The following is a 19,361-nucleotide window of genomic DNA, read 5'->3' as shown; positions in this document are numbered from 1 at the left end:
GAAGTAGATCCTTGGGCCTTCGACACCCTTTTTTTAACTACTTGGTTCACTTTTTGAGCCTCTTCTTTTTGCTCATTTATTCTATTTTCCTTTTCAACAGCCCTTTTCTCCGAGGCCTTGGCCCATAATCCAGCAATACCTTTTTTATTATTACTTCCGTGCTCCTTAGGTTTCGTTTTAATCTCTGTTAGGGGTTTTTTGAGGAGATTGGTATTGTCTTGTAAAATTACAACCAATTTGCATTAAACACATTTCTTTTTAAATTATTTAAAAAAAAAAAAAATCATTTGACTCATTTATGGATGATTTTAAAGACTTGACCTTTTATCAAAAATACAAAATGGGTCTAAAGTGTTAATTATCATTAAAACTCTTATATATTACTCATTAGTAATTATAGATCCCGGGACAAGGAGGATTTGTAAGAACCTGGGGTTCAGCCCAGGTTAGTTCTTCCATAAAGGGACCCTGGGTTTATCGCTGTCTTATAATAAAAATGTCCTATTTTCAAAATGGTTCAGAAGAAGGAAAATAAGTTTATTTTACACTCTGAAATTTATGTTGTAAATAAATAAAAGATGGGCATAATTACGTGTATAAAAACCACAAGAGTAATTATCAAATATGTAACGTTTACTTTTGTCATAGACTGTGTCGACTCACTCTCAAATTGTGATAGTCTTGAGGATTTTTCTTATCATTCTTATTTAAAAGAAAATTGTAAAGCCACTTGCAACAATTGTTAAATCCAGGTTAGACTCTTTAGTTCCTTTTTAACACTAGATTATTTATTAAAACTTAATACTAATTTTGTTTAAGATTGAAAACAAGGCCGGATTTATGATAGTAACTGAATGTGGGGACACCCGAGCGCCGCGTAAACACACTACAAAAAGTTTTTAACTCTTAACGACAGCTCCAGCGTCCCACAAAACCTCCGCAGAGAAATTGCTCAAAACATTTAGAATCGCCATAGCTCATGGACAGCACACTCGAGAGTTATTCTCGTGAAATTGATGTGTGTACGTTCGCACCCTGGTGATTCCTCGGAAAAAAATATACTACATATATGTATATGGATTCCGCCAAAAGATTCCTAGGTTAGAAGGAGTAATTGTAATGTTATAATGTTTACTTATACAAAAACAGTGCAACACCATCTAACCAATTAAAGATACATTAAAAAAACATCTATACATGATGTATGGAATTGTGACGTCAGAATGTGATTTTTAAAATGACATTTTTTAAGAAAAAATGGTAATGCGGGTTTTCTAAATTTTTAAAGGCTAGCTGCTTCGATGTGCTACTTTCGTTTTACGTTTTACTGTGACTCAAACACCTGAGAAAGTCAGTTATCGTCAAAGGGGATAGCCCGGTGACGTAACTCGAACTTATAGAGCTCTACATTTAATGATTAAATAAAATGGAAAAACAACGTAGATCTACTAAAGTAGTAAACAATAAACAGTAAGCTCTCCATTTCTCTCCCTGCACTAGCTAACAGAATAATAATAGAGAGGTTTTGTTGATTGTACACATAGTACATTCAAATGTTTTGATTCATTTCTTTACGTTGAGGGTTAAATTTTCCTTCTTCTCTTTTACAGGATTTAAGTATTATTATTATTATTCTCCTATTGGCTACTAGTTTCCCTATGTTTATTGTTTATTATCATTTATCCGTGGTGAGTGTCTTTATATCTTAGGATCCTTGTTCTCTAGGATCACTGGCTTCTATGTTGCCTTAGAGGACATTACATTATAGAAAATGATTAATATTCGATACCTAAGGCGCTCTGTAGACATTTCCTTGGTCGACAGTCGAGCTCACATGAGCCACTTCGTTTAATGGACGGAGTCGGACTTTCACAGAGCAAGGAACGAACTATCGTCGTTCCTCTGGAGGAGAATAGGATTTTTTCCATGGGCTTTCTGTAAACGCTTCGTTGGATTGAGTGAGTCTAATTAATTGGGATCCCATCCCACGACCATTGGTTGCTTCCTCGTGGGAAGGACATGGTCAGCCTTCCACGAATGAAGCATCAAGCCTACTTGAGACCCAGAGAATGCGGAGACCCCATACCCACGACTATCTGTTGCCACTTCAGGGGAAGGACAGAATCCTCTCTATACACTCTTTTGTTGGAGGATATATCAATTAACCACGTATAGTTTCTAAATAATGTATAAGCATTTTTTGTTGATCTGAGAGAAATTTATTAAATCTAAGACGAATAAATTGTTATTCTTGAATTTTAATATCGATTAGAAGATAGCTAAACAATTTTTCTAATTTTATTACAATTTTTTGAGGTATGTGTAGCTCAACTTTTCATATTAATGTCACAATTAAGATTTCTACTATCATTTTTCTTGTCATAATATTAAGTAATTGAATCAAACAATGAGAAAATAAACTTTATAATGAATGATTAAAAAAAATTATAGCATAAATAGTTCTCCAAAGTCACAAACAAGTTCACAACATAGAGTAGAAAATAGTTTTCCTAAATTATGACATTGAAAAAATAGAGACCTTGATTTTTTTATTTCTTGTTACAATTTGATACACCACAAATATTTTGATGATCATATTAAAACAAACGTTTGTTGGAGAATAGAGACCTCCTCTGTTTATTTTCTCCAAGATTTGATGTTTAGACTCTTCGAGACCAGATCCATTTTTAATAACTTTTCCCGCCTGGATAAGGCATAAATTTTGAGCAGAAAGCCTTGCTGATGATGAAGCTTTCGTAGTTGTCCTCTCACGTTTTTCTGTAGATAAATATTTTGGAAGATTAGGGAAAATTATTGCAAGAGCAGACGGTTTTAAATAACGGTTCCGGAGTTTAGGATCCATAGAAGACAACTGCTTCTTCCGACGATCTTCTTGACTCGCCGTAATAAAATCCTTATCTTGAAAATGGAGGGAACAAACTCTTGAATACTTAGAAGGTGCCTAAGCTCCCTCAGTTTTCCAAGGTAGGGCTCTTTTTATAAATTCTTGGGTTTTAATCGAGCGCACTCAATACCCTCAATTCTCAGACGCTATCTTCGATTTTGTGGTTACTAGTCAATGAAAGTACATTAATTACTTAGTTTATAATAAAGTACCAACATTGTATGTATTTGTTAAATGCTTAATATTAAAATATAAAAACGGAGTATAATAAGGTAAATCGCTAAATATATCATATTAATTATAATCAATAGGAAGCATTTAGGTCTAAACAGTATATAAATCAACAAGTATCGGTAAAAGCAACAATATGTTGGAGATCCCAATCGTACTGACGATGTACAAATTTTATATCATATTTTCTCATTTCCCTGCAGTTTCTTGACAGACTCCAATGAGCCCTTTTGCTGCATCAATCAAATTAATTGGTGTTTTACCATCCGTAATGAGTGTTGACTTCAAGCCCAAAGACTTTAACATCTGGATTTGATGCTCTCTTGGAAGAGCCGACATGGAAAGAAGTGTTTGAGGTCCAACAGCATTTACCATTGCCTGAAACTTTTCCACTTCAAGCCTCATTATTTCTGTTTGTTTATCTATTTCTAGTTTGTTTTGTTTCTCAATATACTCGATTTCGGCATCGCGAGCTTCTCTAAGGCGAGTAAGCTCTGCTTCAGCTTCAATACCTAGAGCTTCAGTCTTTCTTTTTGAATTTTCAATTTTAGCCTCAGCTTCAATTTTGTTCGATTCAGCTTGAGCTTTAGCATCTGCGCTGGAGTGACCAATGGCCTCAACAATAGCACAATCAGCCTGCAATTCCAAAAGTTGTTTACGAGATTTTTCTGCCTGTGCTTCATCTGTGATTCTTTGTCTTTCCAATCGACCTTTAGCTTCTTGGTCAATTATTTCTGCTTCCCTTTTAGCTGCAGCTTCTTGGGATTGAGTTGTAATTTCTATGGCAAGGGTTACAGACTTTTGGAGTGAATCTCGTGTTCTTTGATCAACAGGCTCAACACTTTGAATATCGATGGATGTAACTATAAGGTTATTGGTGGGGAATTCTAGGACGCCCTTTGAATTATTTGTATCATTGTCTCCAAATACAGCAGAGCGAATGATCCCCGCAGAATTCTTATGGAAGTTATCGAAAGAAACTGAGGAAACTGCTCCTCTCACTTTTGAAGCAATGGATTTGCACATATCTCCGATAAAGTCAGGGACACTAAATAACTTTGCTCCATTATCTTGATTCTTTTCACCTTTAAATTGCCAATTGTAGGAAAGCTTTAACTCTAGTCTAGCATGATCAGCAGTTTCAACAGTGACATTATCAGAACAAAAATCTGGTCCTAACAGTAAAGCAAGTGAACGGATAAGATTGGGCCGTTTTGGTTTTCCTCCACTAAGAGATAGCTGAGTAAATTCCTCATTAGGTTCAAGCATAACTAAATCGGGACCATACACTACTCTTGATTGACGGCTCTTATAGTCATATACTTGAACTGCCGCATTGTGTGGAACTTTAAAGGTTATTACTCGAGTAAGATCGACATCTTGAACTACTGTTGGGGTCGAGCCAGTTTTAGCAGCTCTTTTTTCTTTTTCAGGATTAATCCATTCCCCTCTATCTGCTGTAACATCCCGATTTTTATTCAACAGAATTTGTACCATGGGTGATAGATCCTTTTCCCAGAGTTCTTCATCTTCTTTAAGCATATAAGTTTTACCAATAACTGACCTTACAGAACCAGTCTGAATGTTTCGAACGTAAATTCCTTCATTGTCATGCAAGGGTATTGCTTTTCTTACGTCTATGACTTCTACCTCAATAGTAGGAGTATATTCCATAGTTCCTTTTATCATCCATCTGTCTCCAGGTTTTCGCATTTCTGGGGGAGTCACTGACTTGTCTTCGTAATTAACCAGGGACTTTAAGACAATACCCTCATCCTCACCAAGAATGTAAACTTCCTTCACACCATCTTCAAGAATTTCTCCTGGCTTAAGAAAAAATGAGATTTCTCCTTTGACAATTTTTCGATGACCAAGCATGGGTTTCCCATCTGAGCCATAGGGGTTAAGAATGGTACAATAATGTCTACTATCAAGTATAGTGGCTTCAACAGTACCCAAAATTTCTTCTTGAACATCGGGTATGAAGGATGATGTATCTTCCAGGGTTATTAAATATTGGTCTCCGTTCTTCCGCTCAACTCCAAATGTATCTTTAAAGGATGCATTAGCCTTGACTAAAATAGCAACATCTGTTTGTGGTATGTGAGCTCTAACAATCATAAGAACATTTTCATACGCGAGAGGGAGATAAGCTCCAGATTTTCTAACTAACCATTCCTCCCCTGCCACTCTTTTACAACCAGATCTGTCCAAAGTTTCTCGAGTAGCACTAAGTTTTAAAGCTTCATTCTCATGTATGACTGTAGCAGTAATAGTTTTAACAACTTCCACCTACACAAGATTTATAAAAACATTATGTATTTTGAAAGTACATAAAATAATAGAATAAATGAATTTACCTCTTTTCTAGGAAAATAAGTTCCTGGACCTTCGAACAAGTATAAATCTCCAGCAAGACGCTCAGTTTTGTCTTCATCAGTAAAATTTCTGATAACTTTTAAAAGAAGTGCACTTGATGAATGCACGATTGTTAAAGGCGTTACTTCAACTTTCAAATTCTCTCCTGGATATAATGGAAAAGGGTCTCTTTGTAATCGAATTTCTTCGTCTCCATGAGATAACTTAGTTTGTCCGAACTGATCTTTCTCAATAGTACCATCTTTTGTTATAACAGGGTTTGATACAACGCAATAAGATCCTGGAGGGATTACTATCATTTGAATGGGAGGGAGGAGGACAACGTCATGTTCCTTCACATGGTAGGTTTGTGGCCCAGTTTCAACGGATGTAACGTTAGTGTTTTGATCCAGGACGTGCATGTAGAAAAAAAGGAGGGATTCGAAAGAATGAAGGTAAATCAATTAGATTTGACATATTACTATGGGAATAAATAGAAAACTATTAATGAAAATTCAAAAAGGAAAGAATAGGCACAATAATACGTTTCCTATGATTTTTAAGCACTTACTGTCTTCTCATAAGCTCATGAGACATATTATTATTCATTACTAACAATGTTATGTATCTTTAAAATTGATGCGTTCCTGGAGTTGAAGTGAATTCTATCACAATATCAGTTCACTAACTCTCTATAGACTATTAAGAATGATGCGACTCAAAGTATGTACAAATAGGAATGAAATGGGTTGACTTGAAAAACTCTCCAGCCTATTATAAATAATCAATAGACTGATTATTGTATAAGACGAAACACACGCAACGTTACGAAATATGCGCAAATATTATAATCTTAACGTAATTTCTCCTTGCCTGCCCTCCCAAGCAAAGACCAACAACGTACGTACATTAACCTAGTAGTAATATTCAAGTATTTTCTCTCCCTGAATAAATGTAAAGGGTTAGCAACACTCCTCCTGCCTTTGTTTTCTAGGCTGAACGAGTCTCCTCATACAAATAAATTCATTGATGAGTAATTCATGATCAAAATTTTATCAGAACGGGCCCATGCCTTAGAAATATTTAGTTAAATTAAAATATTTTAACCTTATCGTTCCTAGTTTATTTTCTATGATTGTAAAGTGATTACTTATTAATGGATTCTTGAGAACTAAGTAGGGAACCTTTAACTTATTATATTATAATTTATATGCCTTGATAATAGACCTTGACAACCATTCAGATTCTATTCTATTTATACGAAATAACAATATGTCACACGAGAGTCACTTGATGAATTTGGAAAATCGATACTTGAAACAAAATGAGAGAATATCACCTCAACTTGAAAATTCCTTTCTTTCTTCCAACTCTACAAAAAATAGAGTATTGACATCCATCCAGATTCCTCTACATAACACCTTTCTTCTGGATCTTAGTCAAGGAAATACCACAGAGAATGTGGTGGAGAATATCAATGGTAAGACTGCCACAGATACCGAGTTCCAAGGAATGGAAATTCAAGAAACTAAATCCCTCTCCTCGAATCAAGAAACTGAAGTCTTTGAGGAGATACTGGATGCACCACCTGAAATGGAGATGTACCAGGATGAATATCCAAAGATAGAGAAGCCAAGTTTACACAAAGGATTTGCAGAAGTTCCAATTTCCATTCAAAAACAGGATCCTGCTCAACTTCAAAAGGTCTGCAATAATAATTAAATTGAGATTTTGTTGAATTTTAAAGCATTGCCCTTCATTTTCAGTTTGAACTTATGCAAATATGTACAACCTCGCTGTTATCCAAGCCCAAATTGCATGAGCCAGAAGACCTTATACGACAAAAAATACTTAGTCTTTGTGAGGAAGTGGTTTTTAAGGATTCCGTCTTTATTCTTAGGGTACAAATATTGAAAGTCATCTGTCTGGGTCCCTAATAAGTATTATAATTTTCTCTTTAGCTAGCTTTATACTGTCGACGGGAATGTAATTTTCGAGCAGGATCGTTATTACTTCTTTCTTTTGCCAGTTTCCATGGTAATTTATATAAAACCTATTATTAGGACTACTTTCAAAAATGTATAATGACTCCAAGTGAATGGGTATCCATTGCTGATTTTGTTGCATCTTTTGAGAGGGAAAATAAATCCTCACTTCCCTCAATGCTCAGAAAAGCTATGACTAAGAAATTTTCTGATTTTGACGAATATCAACTTGCCAAATATCACAAGAAAGGATGTTCAAGAAAGGTAATAATTTATTTGATTATTAATTAACAAATTGTTATCTAAAAAAGTTGTTGTCTATTTAGAAAAAGAAATCATCAATCAATGAAGACGTAGTGCTATCAGATGACGACAACAATGATGATTTGAACCTTCCATCATCTCGTAGTTTCAATATTAAAAGGCTCATAAGATTATTGCATATTCATCATCCTCAAAAGTTCGTAATGTGTCTTCTAGGAAAAAAATATCCCAAGTCGGAAGACGAATTTAAGAAGCTTAAATTAAGAGGGAAATTTCAACCGGAGAAGGCTGGGAAAAGAATGCGTTTACAAATTCCATTCACTTGGGAAACTCAAGTTTCTATGTATGTAAATGCAACTCATTTGATTAATTAATCATGATAGATTAACAAATCTGTATTACATTTCCTTATAATATGTAGACACGGCAACAAGCCGCAAGTATGGCATGATCTGATTTTGAGCAAAAAAATACCACATTTGGCTATTATTCGAAATTTAAGAAATATGGTCTTATCCGGCATTAATGAGCATCAGCTAAAGGATATCATTTGCAGTATTAAAAATCTAAGTTCCATACGATCTTCCAAAGTATTTCTGCATCAGTATCTATGCGCTTATAGTGCGATGAATTATATTGGAGGACTATCAGAACATAAGTATAGGATAATGAGGAGACGGAGAAAGGAAAAAAATAGTAGTACTAAGGAAAATTGGACTCAATCGGATATAGATTTTCCATCTGAATTGCAAGATGTTTTAGAGGAAACTGCTCAGTCATCAATTTTGAGAAATTTGTCACCTATTGAGGGACATTCTGTAATATTTTTCGTCAATTATAAAAGCAAAGATGATGCTTGGAAAGATTATGGATTCATTGGATTCAATGGTATCTGCATATTCACTGGTTTAATGATTGCACAAGCATGCAAGTCATATAAGCTGCTAAGCTGTGGTGAGAATGGAGTAGAGGAGCTTGGAAAGAGAAAATTAAATAAAAATATATTTTCTACTTATATAAGAAATTATTTTCATCATGTGTGGGACAATTGTGGAAATATTGAAATGGTTGGAAACTACTTGTATAGTATTAAGGACAAACAAAAAATAGACAATTTGATTATAATTTTCCGAAAACCTCCGGAAAAAGATCCACTTGATAAATTTATTAAGTTTATCGACTATTACCGTCGTACGTCAGTTTATTCATCTATGATGAATTTAGCATTATTGACGATTGATGGAAGTTTGCCATATCTTTTCCCATTAGAAAGTAATAGTCGAAATGTTTCCATCTCTGGATTTGGAGACGCTGCATTGAAGACATTATCCCAATTAAGCTCAGGGAAATCCCAACTTGAAGAAGTTGAAAGCATTGATTCCAAGTATAAAATTTATAACAAAAAGCCTCTCATTACTCCAATTGCTCGTCCAAAATCTCGAATACAATGGACTAGAGTTAAAATTTTTGTGTCTTCAACTTTTTGGATATGTTTGGTGAAAGAAACTTATTAAACTATTGTGTATTTCCAGAGCTTAGGCGTAGATGTCGGAACATTAATGTGGAAATAACACCTCTAGATTTAAGATGGGGCATTCCAGAGGATCAAAGCTTAGAAACAAGCATGACAAGATATTGCTTAGAACGTGTTCAAGAGTCAGATATATTTATCTGCTTTCTTGGTGAGAGATATGGGTGGAAACCAAGATACTCACTACCAATAGAAAAACAATTCTTATCTGGCAATGCAGCCGTTATTGATAGATTCAAGAAAAATTCTATATCTATTACAGAATTGGAAATAAGACTGAGAGGCTGGACAAGAGCCCATTTTTATTTTAGAGATCCTTTAACTCTGAGTTTGATAAAGTCTGAAAATGACATCTCACAATTTCGTGAGTCAATTAATTCAGAAGAGAATGGGGCTTTGAACCAACTTAAGGAAGACATAAGAAATTCAGGTTGTCCACTTTATGAAAATTATAGAGCTTCATCCTTAAGTAAGAGTAGCTCAAATTCTGTTTTTTCTCGCTTTGATGAGGATTTTGTGAGGACTGTTATTGACAGACTTTGGAAAGATATATTGGACATTGCATCGAAAGAATTGGTCACTCATGTCGATTTCATGAGTTCATTTATTTCAAAAGAGACTGAAGAGTTTATTGGAAGGACTAAGGAACTTGAAAAGATGACCGAAATCATTTTATCTCATAGAAATAAATTCAAATGTATTGAAATTCAGGGCACAGGCAAAACAGCTTTTCTTTGTAAACTGGCAACTATTCTGTCCAATACGTCAGATGTAATCGTCATTCCATTTTTTCTGATGGGGTCATGGATTCTTTTTGTATCATGGAGTATTTGGAGCATCAAATTCTGCAACTTCATTCCAAAATTAATATTGATGATTACACTCAAAGCTCTAAAGATGATAGCTACTTATCCTTTATAAGAGTTGCAAAATTAATCAGTCAAATTCAAACATGTGGAAAGGTAGTTTGTATTATTGTTGACGAACCACCGAAAGATAACGTCTCTTGGATTCCTTATTGTAATTTCCCTCCTGGAGTTCGTATTATTGTTTCGTCTAATAAATCGGACTCTTTCATGAAGAAACATCTCTTGTCAAGGCGCAAAAATATCATTTGGATGTATTTGTTTCTTTAGATGATATTAAAGACATTAGAATAAAGAAGGAGCTGGTTAGTAACTTTTTGAAAAAAATGGGGGATAAAGTATTAAGTGAGGCTCCTCTTAATAATGTGCTTCGCTTAGCTGCATCCAAGAAAGAATCAGGGAATATTAAATACCTCAAAACACTCTGCTCAGTTCTTGTATCCTCCGATGCAATAGTGAATGGGAATGAAAAAACAATGATTAAAGAACATATACCTGGAAATCTTCAGGATTTATATCATTATATTCTTGAAAGAGATGATGAAGATAGTCATATCCTTGAGCCAATTCTTAATATTTTATATGAATGTGAAGGTCCATCCTTCAATCAACTTATGAGAGCAACACAGAATATTTTAGGGAAGACTGTTTCTTCTATATCACTTCTTAGATCTCTTAATAGACTAGAAATTTTTATGGAGCCCTCACTTAAAAAAGGTTTTTCCTCAAAGATTCTTTTAAAAACAGTTTTCTTAAAAACTATCTTAATGAAGATAAATATCGAAGCTTGTTGTTCAAGTACTATTTGATGGAGTTTGAAGAGGATATCAAGAATTCTGATTGCATTCATCCATATTTATTGAATTCTCTTCTTCAATTATGTATTTCCATGGGTAATAATTTATTTTTGAGGGATTTGTCTTTTATTTATTATTGGGCGAAAAATGGAGTTGAATCCATGGAACATTTTTATCATCATTGCGTAATATCAAAAATAGCTGACAGACAATTACTAAACTTTTTACAAATCTACTCAGAATCCTTAGTTCACAGCCCAATGCTCACCTATCAGCACGGGATAAATTCGTCTTTAGTGGATGGTTTGGGGCACACATGTCTTTTGGAGATGAATCATGATAGAGGTAAAGACAATTCAACATTTCTCATGCTCGAAATTTTGAATAAGGACATGTCGATGAAGATTCCAGACATTGAAAGAATGACAAGTTTTTAGTAAGCTTATAATTTTGTGTGCGGCTACATATGAAGAAATATGGATCTATGGGACAGATGACTGTGTCATCGTTGAACAAAAAGATAAAACTATGTTTGGTCTCTACGTTCATTCCCCTGTAACCTCCTTATCATTTGTTCGTGGGAGTGAAGTAATATCTGTAGGTCTACAAGATGGAACAGTATCTTTCTGGGACATAAATAAAAGGATAAATGTATCTAATCATGCTCAAATCCATTTGAAGCCCGTTTCCAGCATATTTTTGATGCCGTTGTCAAGGAGTATTGTGTCTACTGGACTTGATGGTAATTTTTTTGTATTCTCTTCAACTTTAGGAAAATTTAAAATGACTGGTAAATTTTCTCACTCATTACCCATATCCTGTGGTACTCCAGTTAATGAATCCTCAATTTTAGTGGGAACATGGGGAGGCGAATTGTTGCGCATAAATATTATTGATAATGAGGTATCCCAAAAAGGGCTGTGTTGTAAAGGTGCCATATGTGATATTGCTGTCAAATTGAATGTAAATGATGGGATACTTGTCAGTTGCTCTGATACTGAGGGCTACGTTTATATTGCTGATATAAATTTAACGCTGAAAAAGTGCTGGAAACTTGGTTCACCCTCATTGACTCTTACAGGGAATAAATTATCATTTTTATCAGAATCTGAAGTCTTAATTGGATGCTCAGATGGTTGTATTCGATGCTTTGAATTTAAATCATTTAATTCAAATTTCTATGACTATTTTAATGATGTTGTCAATCATCGATACCATAAAATTTCGGGGCAATACAAAATGCCAACTTTTGAAAATGATGCTGTGGTTTGTATGGATTCATATGAAGGCAAAAAGTTTTGGGATATAATTCTGGTTGGATTCGTTTTATAAATAAAGCCCAGGTATCGTTTTCCATAAAATTGATCAACAAAGAAGGAGAACTTTGTCAGGCTCTCATGTTTCAAGAGAATATATTCATATTAATTACAAATAAAAACAGGCTATTAAGCTTTAGATTTAATGAGGAACTTAGAGAAATATATGATTTGAGAGAAATCACCCATGTCACATCTGACTTTGAATATTTTAATTTCATCGTTCCAATATCAAGAACCAAAGGAATATTCATCTATCCGAGAGAAGATAACAAGTTTGAGATATATCAAATACCTGAAGAGGCTCTTAATAAAATAAGAAAGCGGCGAAGAATAGACTCAGACATAAAAACTTACACCCCTATATTGACTTCTGAAAATTATTTTGATCTAAAAATCAATTCAGCTCACCTGTAACATTTATTGATTATCATAATGGATATATTTTTACGGGTGGCAGAACTCAATTGGCATTATGGAAATATTCTTTGGATACTAATTCATTGGAAAAAATATTTCAAGATTACACCATTAATACCGTAATTGACTTGGTTTTGAAATCATTGCCAAACAAAGATGATACATTCAGATGTTATGGAAGCTATGAGAAAACAGGTCTTGTAACTTTTGACATTAAGTTAAATAGCAAAGGATATAAAAAAATGAAAAATTTAGCTATTGACTATAAGCTAGGTGGTGCTGACCAAGATAACTTGATTTTCTATAAAAAAGGAGACCTTCACAAGTACTTATCAAAGGAAGAGTTTTTTCAGATCATGCTGGATTCAAATTTGAATATTCAATATCACCGTAACTCAAGAATTCTAAGAAATAATTCTCATGACGAGGAATACTTTATTCTTTTAAACGAAGTCATCGATCCTATGGCGTTTAAAGCCCATGACATGCCATATAAACCTGATATATTGTCTTATGGATTTAAATCTATAAATTATCTTGATGAAGGCTTAAACTTTTGTACACCAGATTCAAGATTGCAGTTAACCCTAAAAAAAGAAAAGAAAATCGAAGAAAAAAATCAAATCTCGTCCATATTAAATATTCCAGGAGGGGATGATCGAAATTGGATCATTTTATCGGCTCCTCACGTTTATTTGTATGCAATCTCCGATAATGAAGCTGTCCAGAAAAATCAATTTGATATTCAAAACGAAATGGAATTTGAAATTAATTCCGTTTGGAGAGACAATGATGATTCAATTATCCTATCTTGCTTCAGCAAAGTAGAACTATTTTCTTTAATTTTGTATTCAAATGGATCACAAGAAAAGAAGAGAATTTGGTTTAACGATTCTAAATTGTTTTCAGCAAACCCCTTTTCTAAAGACATCCATGAATTTGAAGACGAAAATACACAAGATAATGACGAAAGTATGTCAAATTCAACCAGCAAACAGGATGATGATAATAGTTCCTCCTCCTCCTCAAGTGATAATAGTTCCTCCTCATCAAGTATGTATGCACAAAATAGTTTAATTGGGATTGATTGGAACTCAGGGTACAAACATGGGATTGTGACTCTTGGATTTGAAGATGGAAGCAACCAGAAAGTGGATATAAACGAAACTAATGAGCTAAATTCATATCCATATCTTCGAGCAATTGATTCTCTCGAACCTTTCTTCCACGTAAACAAGAGTAGTTTCAAGGTTAATTTACGCAATGTTGCATCCCATGTTCAAATGAGTGAATCTGTTGATATTTTCGGCTCTTTTGACGGGCATCTCTTAATACAATCTGGAAGTATTGTCTATGAGCATTTAAGCCATAAAGATACTGTTACTTCAGTGATTAAAATTGATGAGTTCACATTTGCTTCTATCTCTCTGGATAAATATTGTAAAATATGGAAACTAAAAGAATCAGACAAGATAGAGCAAATAGGAGAATTTCTCAGTCAAGTGCCTTTATATAAAGGAGGGGTTTCTCGATATACCAAGTGTATAATTCTGGGAGGAGCTTTTGGTGTATTATACTTTCTTAAAATGAAATATTATGGTTTTTCCTTATAACTTTTCACTTAGTTAAATCTAACCATACACAAGTATGTACCTACAAACTTGGATATCCTTTTCTATGTCCCCAATTATTAATATTTATCCTTAATCAAGGGTAGTTTAAGGAATTATTTTATATTTTTTTGATCTCAAATAAATCAAAGTTTTTTCTTAGATGCGTATCTTATGTTTATGAAAAATACAATACATACATTTTGTTTAATGTTTTGCCTCCCATTAATTAGAAAAGTCAATCAAAATAAATAATTAAGTTCCTTATTCAATTCCAGCAGTACTTGAAGCTTTGATTACGAATCTGTAATATGTTTTTTCTTAATTAAATGTGGTTTTGCGATGAATTTGGATATTTGTACCTTTTTTATAGGTTTGGACCAACTCTTTAGAAAATAGTGTGTTGGTTTCAAATATTTAGGTGCTTATATTTCATATGGGATTATCAAATTTTCCTTTGTTTTCAAGCAAAAGTAATTTTCGTTTACTGCCCTCACGACAACGAATAAACTGCGTTGTCGCTTGCCAGCTTCTTCCACTATCGATCTCAAATCCTTTTCAATAAACAAAATATATATTGGTTTAAGCTAATCTGAGCGTTGTGCTTGTATGGTCGGTCCGTATCTAAAAATTGAAAAGTATGATGCATTTTTCTGTGAAAACGTTGCAGAACTAAAGAGGGTCTAAATGGGTAAAGGATGGCATTTCAAAGGCGCCAGAGTAATTCTAACACTGGTTTGTCTCCTATTATTCATTTTCAGATTGCAAAGTAATTTTCTAATCATGAATACAATCAATTTATTAAAGTTTTGATTTTGGATTGTTAATGAATTTTGAATTCTTGTTTCAACAACATTCAAAGGTGCAGAGTTGTTATTTCCCAAATACGGTGATATTGCGCCCATATCCAGAGTGGCAGAGCTATTAACGTTAAAATCTGATGATACATGACCCATTTCAGAATTGGATAAGTTGTTAGCAATATCCAATTTAAGGGTATCGGCAATTAAACTACTTTGTTTTCTAGTAAGATATGACTATGGTGTCAATTAAAAAAAAAAAAAACACATTATATTGTAACAATTGCATCTTTCCACTATTAACTACAACATCAGAATGGGTTGTCGTATTATTGAAGTTGGTTTCCATCCTCGTAATTTATAATATTAATTTCTTTCATTCTTAATGATAATGTTTCATACTTATTATGTTTTATTTCATCCCTGAGGAACTATACGGAAGAGAAATGTAAGCAAGTAGATTTCTAGGGTGGCCAGCACTTCCACTCCACTTTCTTTTAATTATTTCATAAATTTGTCCCTTAAATATTTCCATTTCTTTGTTATCTCGTACGAACTTGCATCAGCCTAAATGAGAAAATATTTATCGTTAAGTTTATATTATCTAATTATTTACTTACTTTAGTGGAAATATTTTGCCAACAGCAATCTTTGAAATATTGATTCCTGTAAATATAAAAGCTCACCTTCCATAAACAAGGATGATCTCTAATCAAGGAAATAATTAGTTCAAGATCCATATCCAACAATTCCTTATTATATTAAGTATTGAAAGGAAAAATAAATGATAATTATTACATGAAAAGATGTAGCAATATATTTGAAATAATATTTCCTACTAATCATGCATTTTCATTAGCACAGACCTAAAATTATGTATTTAAACGAATGTACAGAATCATATTAACTGGATCATTATATGGTTTAAACAAAACATTTAAGGTTCTTCATATCAAAATTGCATGTATAATAAATTTATAAAATTAACTGTAAATTGTTGTATATTAAAAATATTTTTTTATGATAAAATAATATTAAATTTATGTTACTAAAATCATTTCATTGAGATTTAATTATGATGGTTTACAATAAATTTAATTTATGAAATGATAATAATACATTTATTTGTTATTTTTATAGGCTTCAAAAGAGGTAATTATAGGTATATATGGGTCATTATTATACAATTAACCTTTACGAGGAAACGAATATAATTTAAATTTGGTATGCGGTATTTTAGATAATTTAATTAAAATCTGAGTTCTGAGGGCATAAAGACAAATAAAATTGTGTTTATTTCTTTTAATGACATATCGTAAACCAAATCAATGATAGAGAATTAAAACACATTATATTGAACAGCTATGAAATAGCTTTAAGAAATATTTTATACATGTTTTTATAGGAATTTTTTTTAAACAAAAATTTACCAATATCTTCAATATTGTAGAATTGATTGTATATAATTTTTTTGAAATTTTAATCATCCCAAATAACTTAAAAACGTGCAGTGTAGTAAAGTTATGGAATGATTAATAATGATGTGATTTTATAAAAAGTCATTTATATAGTAAAAAAATAAGATAAGGTTCCATTAAACATATTCCTTCAAAGTTAAATTTAGTAGAATTACAAAAAATACATTCACATTGTAAATAGTAAAACACCGTAGAATAGAAATAAAAAAGTTATAAAAAAGATATAAATTCATTTTTTAATTTCTAATTATTCTTGTTATATAAATATTAATTTAACTAATATTATATGTAAATTAATTATGATAGATTTGACAATATATGTATGTATATTATGATGTAAAATTTATTTAGTAATTACAAGGTGAATATTTTATTTAATTAATATTATTTATGAATTTCTGTGATCATTTCCGCACAGAATATGTGTTTTACTATATATATATATATATAATTTGATGAAATCTATTTAATTATAACCAAATATAGTAAATATTCTTAAATAAATGAATATTAATTTTTGTAAAAAGAACCACATTTGTCTTCTAAATACCCTTTTATTAAAAAATATATTTAATAATTGACAAGTATGAGCAAGGAGATAAATATATACATATATTTTAATTAATAAATAAAGTCGTGCATGTAAAAAATTACCCAAACATGATGTTTAAAAAAATACATAGAGGATATACATATAAAGTTTTAAATGAGTAATTGAATATGGTAACAGCATATTCCATTAATTGATGATAGCTGAATCATGGAACAGTCCAACATTAATTTATCTAAGGCAATTTTATTCTTCAACATCCATATTGGATCAATTTTGTAAATAATGATAACTCTAATTCTATTTCTCTTGGATTCTTCAGACTATATCAATACGGTTAAGGAAAGTAATTTACAACATCTCATCATAGCAACTCTCTGAACTAAAAAAAAACAAACAAACTCTTATTATTGCTTATTATTACCTTAGTATTATTATTATGAATATAAAAAACAATGTGCTATAAACTTCAAATAACATAGCAACATATATGCATCTAAAAAATTGTGTGGAATAGAAGTTTATTTTCTATTTACTTCAAAAACTTCCCAAATCAAAATTCGCTAAGTAAATTGCAAAACACTTTTTTTGCACTAATTTTGCAAAAACGTAGTTAATAACATTTATTGAAATTGTAAAAGAAACCCATTCCTACCAATATTTTTCTCGTATTTGCAAAAACAAAAAAGTTTTGAAGAATAATGTTGTCGAGAAAATAACCCTCGATAACTGGTTCATTTTTGCAAATAAATGTTCGAGAAATTGAAAATATTTCATTGTTCAATCTTTAATATTATGTCCAAAACGTATCGTTTTGTGGTATTTTTATTAAAATTTTTGAAAATTGACGTTTGATGGAAAAAAAGAGGAGAAAAAATGTAAAAAAATTGAAAAATTATTCAGAAAATGACAGATATTTCAGTTAAACATCAATTTTTATTGAGCAAATTTATATGCAAACCAATACTCCAGACAAATTTCTATTAATTTTATTCTATTTACTAATTCCATTGGAAGCTAATTTTTTTTACACCTGAAATAAACGAAATTGTAATTTCCACCGATTTCTTTTTTTGCCCATAACTTTTTTGATTTTGAATAAATTTAGAAAGCGTAGTTATTCGAATAGTTGTTGCTTGAAACGCCAATCTCTTTTTTTGATAAACAACTCAAACCCTTATTTAGTCTCCATGACGAGCAAAAAATGATTTTTTTCCCTCCTTATATGACCCCCACAAAAATCGACAACCTCGTCTTAGCAAGTCAAAAGATGATCCCAAATCAAAGACGATTGTAAAATATTCACAGATAAATAACATAGTCGCATTTTCAAAAATAAAAGAGATTATCCTTCATCTGACTTTGAGCAAATAATTTGTCTTATTTAGAAAACGAAAAGTGAGACTCAAACGACGATCTCCAATTTATTATCGAGAAGCTCGGGTTACATTTAAGGAGTACGAAAAGAAGAATATACTCTTCTAAACTTCTAGCAATGTCTACTTTATGGCAAAATACAAGGCCGGCTCTTTATCGACAAGTTAAAGAATCTGGACTGATTTCTTTACCCAACGTTAAACACATTAATAATGCAAGAAAATGCACCTTCCATGAAAGAAATTCACCTTCCATGTAACTCTAGTACCCCTTGATTCATGTCATCTTCAGATCCCAATAATGATTTCAGCAATGCTTCAGTGTTTGGTGACGGAACTTCATTGACGACACAGTGATCTATATTTCATTCTCATATTTTTTGAATAAGTCTTACGCTGTAAAACATTTAGACGAGTCTTTCTAGATAATTTGGTAACTTCTTGACATAATAAAATAAAGTTTTCTCTCTTTAATCTATTTATAATTACTTCCTTCTTCCTCAATCAAGACATTAAATTATTTAAACTAACTCTTGGAACCATATTGATTAATTTTTTAAAAATGTTATACCATTATATGACAATAATTTACGATGCGCATTTATCATACGCTTTAATTTAGATTGAGTTAATTTTAATTCCTCCTGAAGGGCACTTTCATTTAATCTCCAATTGATATATATATATTTAAATTATCAATCTTAAGTTTATTAGAAGAAACAGTAATTTTCCCAGACTTTAATCAAGATTTAGTTTTTGATAGTATTAATCTTAAATTAAAGTTTTTAATTCTGAGAACAGTAAGCTCTTTTTTTTTTAAATTGAAGCATTGTATATCATTTTGGTTTTTAATTTCTTATCACGAGGTGTTAGC

General features: G+C 32.0%; 1 protein-coding gene and 1 pseudogene across 1 annotated transcript; one reads left to right on the top strand and one right to left on the bottom strand.

The window, feature by feature from the left end:
• Nucleotides 1-3,102: 3,102 nt before the first annotated feature.
• LOC121125575 (major vault protein-like) lies at nt 3,103-6,249 on the bottom strand (annotated as a pseudogene).
• Nucleotides 6,250-6,453: 204 nt separating this feature from the next.
• LOC121125577 (uncharacterized) lies at nt 6,454-14,445 on the top strand. The gene is given in 12 exon segments (XM_040720772.2): nt 6,454-7,198; nt 7,261-7,395; nt 7,456-7,743; nt 7,806-8,086; nt 8,165-9,225; nt 9,228-10,064; nt 10,067-10,375; nt 10,378-10,854; nt 10,857-11,368; nt 11,370-12,231; nt 12,234-12,641; nt 12,644-14,445. Coding segments are annotated over 12 exon segments (7,245 nt in total). The 5' UTR covers nt 6,454-6,766; the 3' UTR covers nt 14,287-14,445.
• Nucleotides 14,446-19,361: the final 4,916 nt, after the last annotated feature.

The sequence above is a fragment of the Lepeophtheirus salmonis genome, chromosome 10 (genome assembly GCF_016086655.4).
Source record: "Lepeophtheirus salmonis chromosome 10, UVic_Lsal_1.4, whole genome shotgun sequence".
NCBI classification, from domain to species: Eukaryota; Metazoa; Arthropoda; class Copepoda; order Siphonostomatoida; family Caligidae; genus Lepeophtheirus; species Lepeophtheirus salmonis.
Note: the sequence above shows the minus strand (reverse complement) of the source record. Positions and strands in the feature narration are given on the sequence as shown.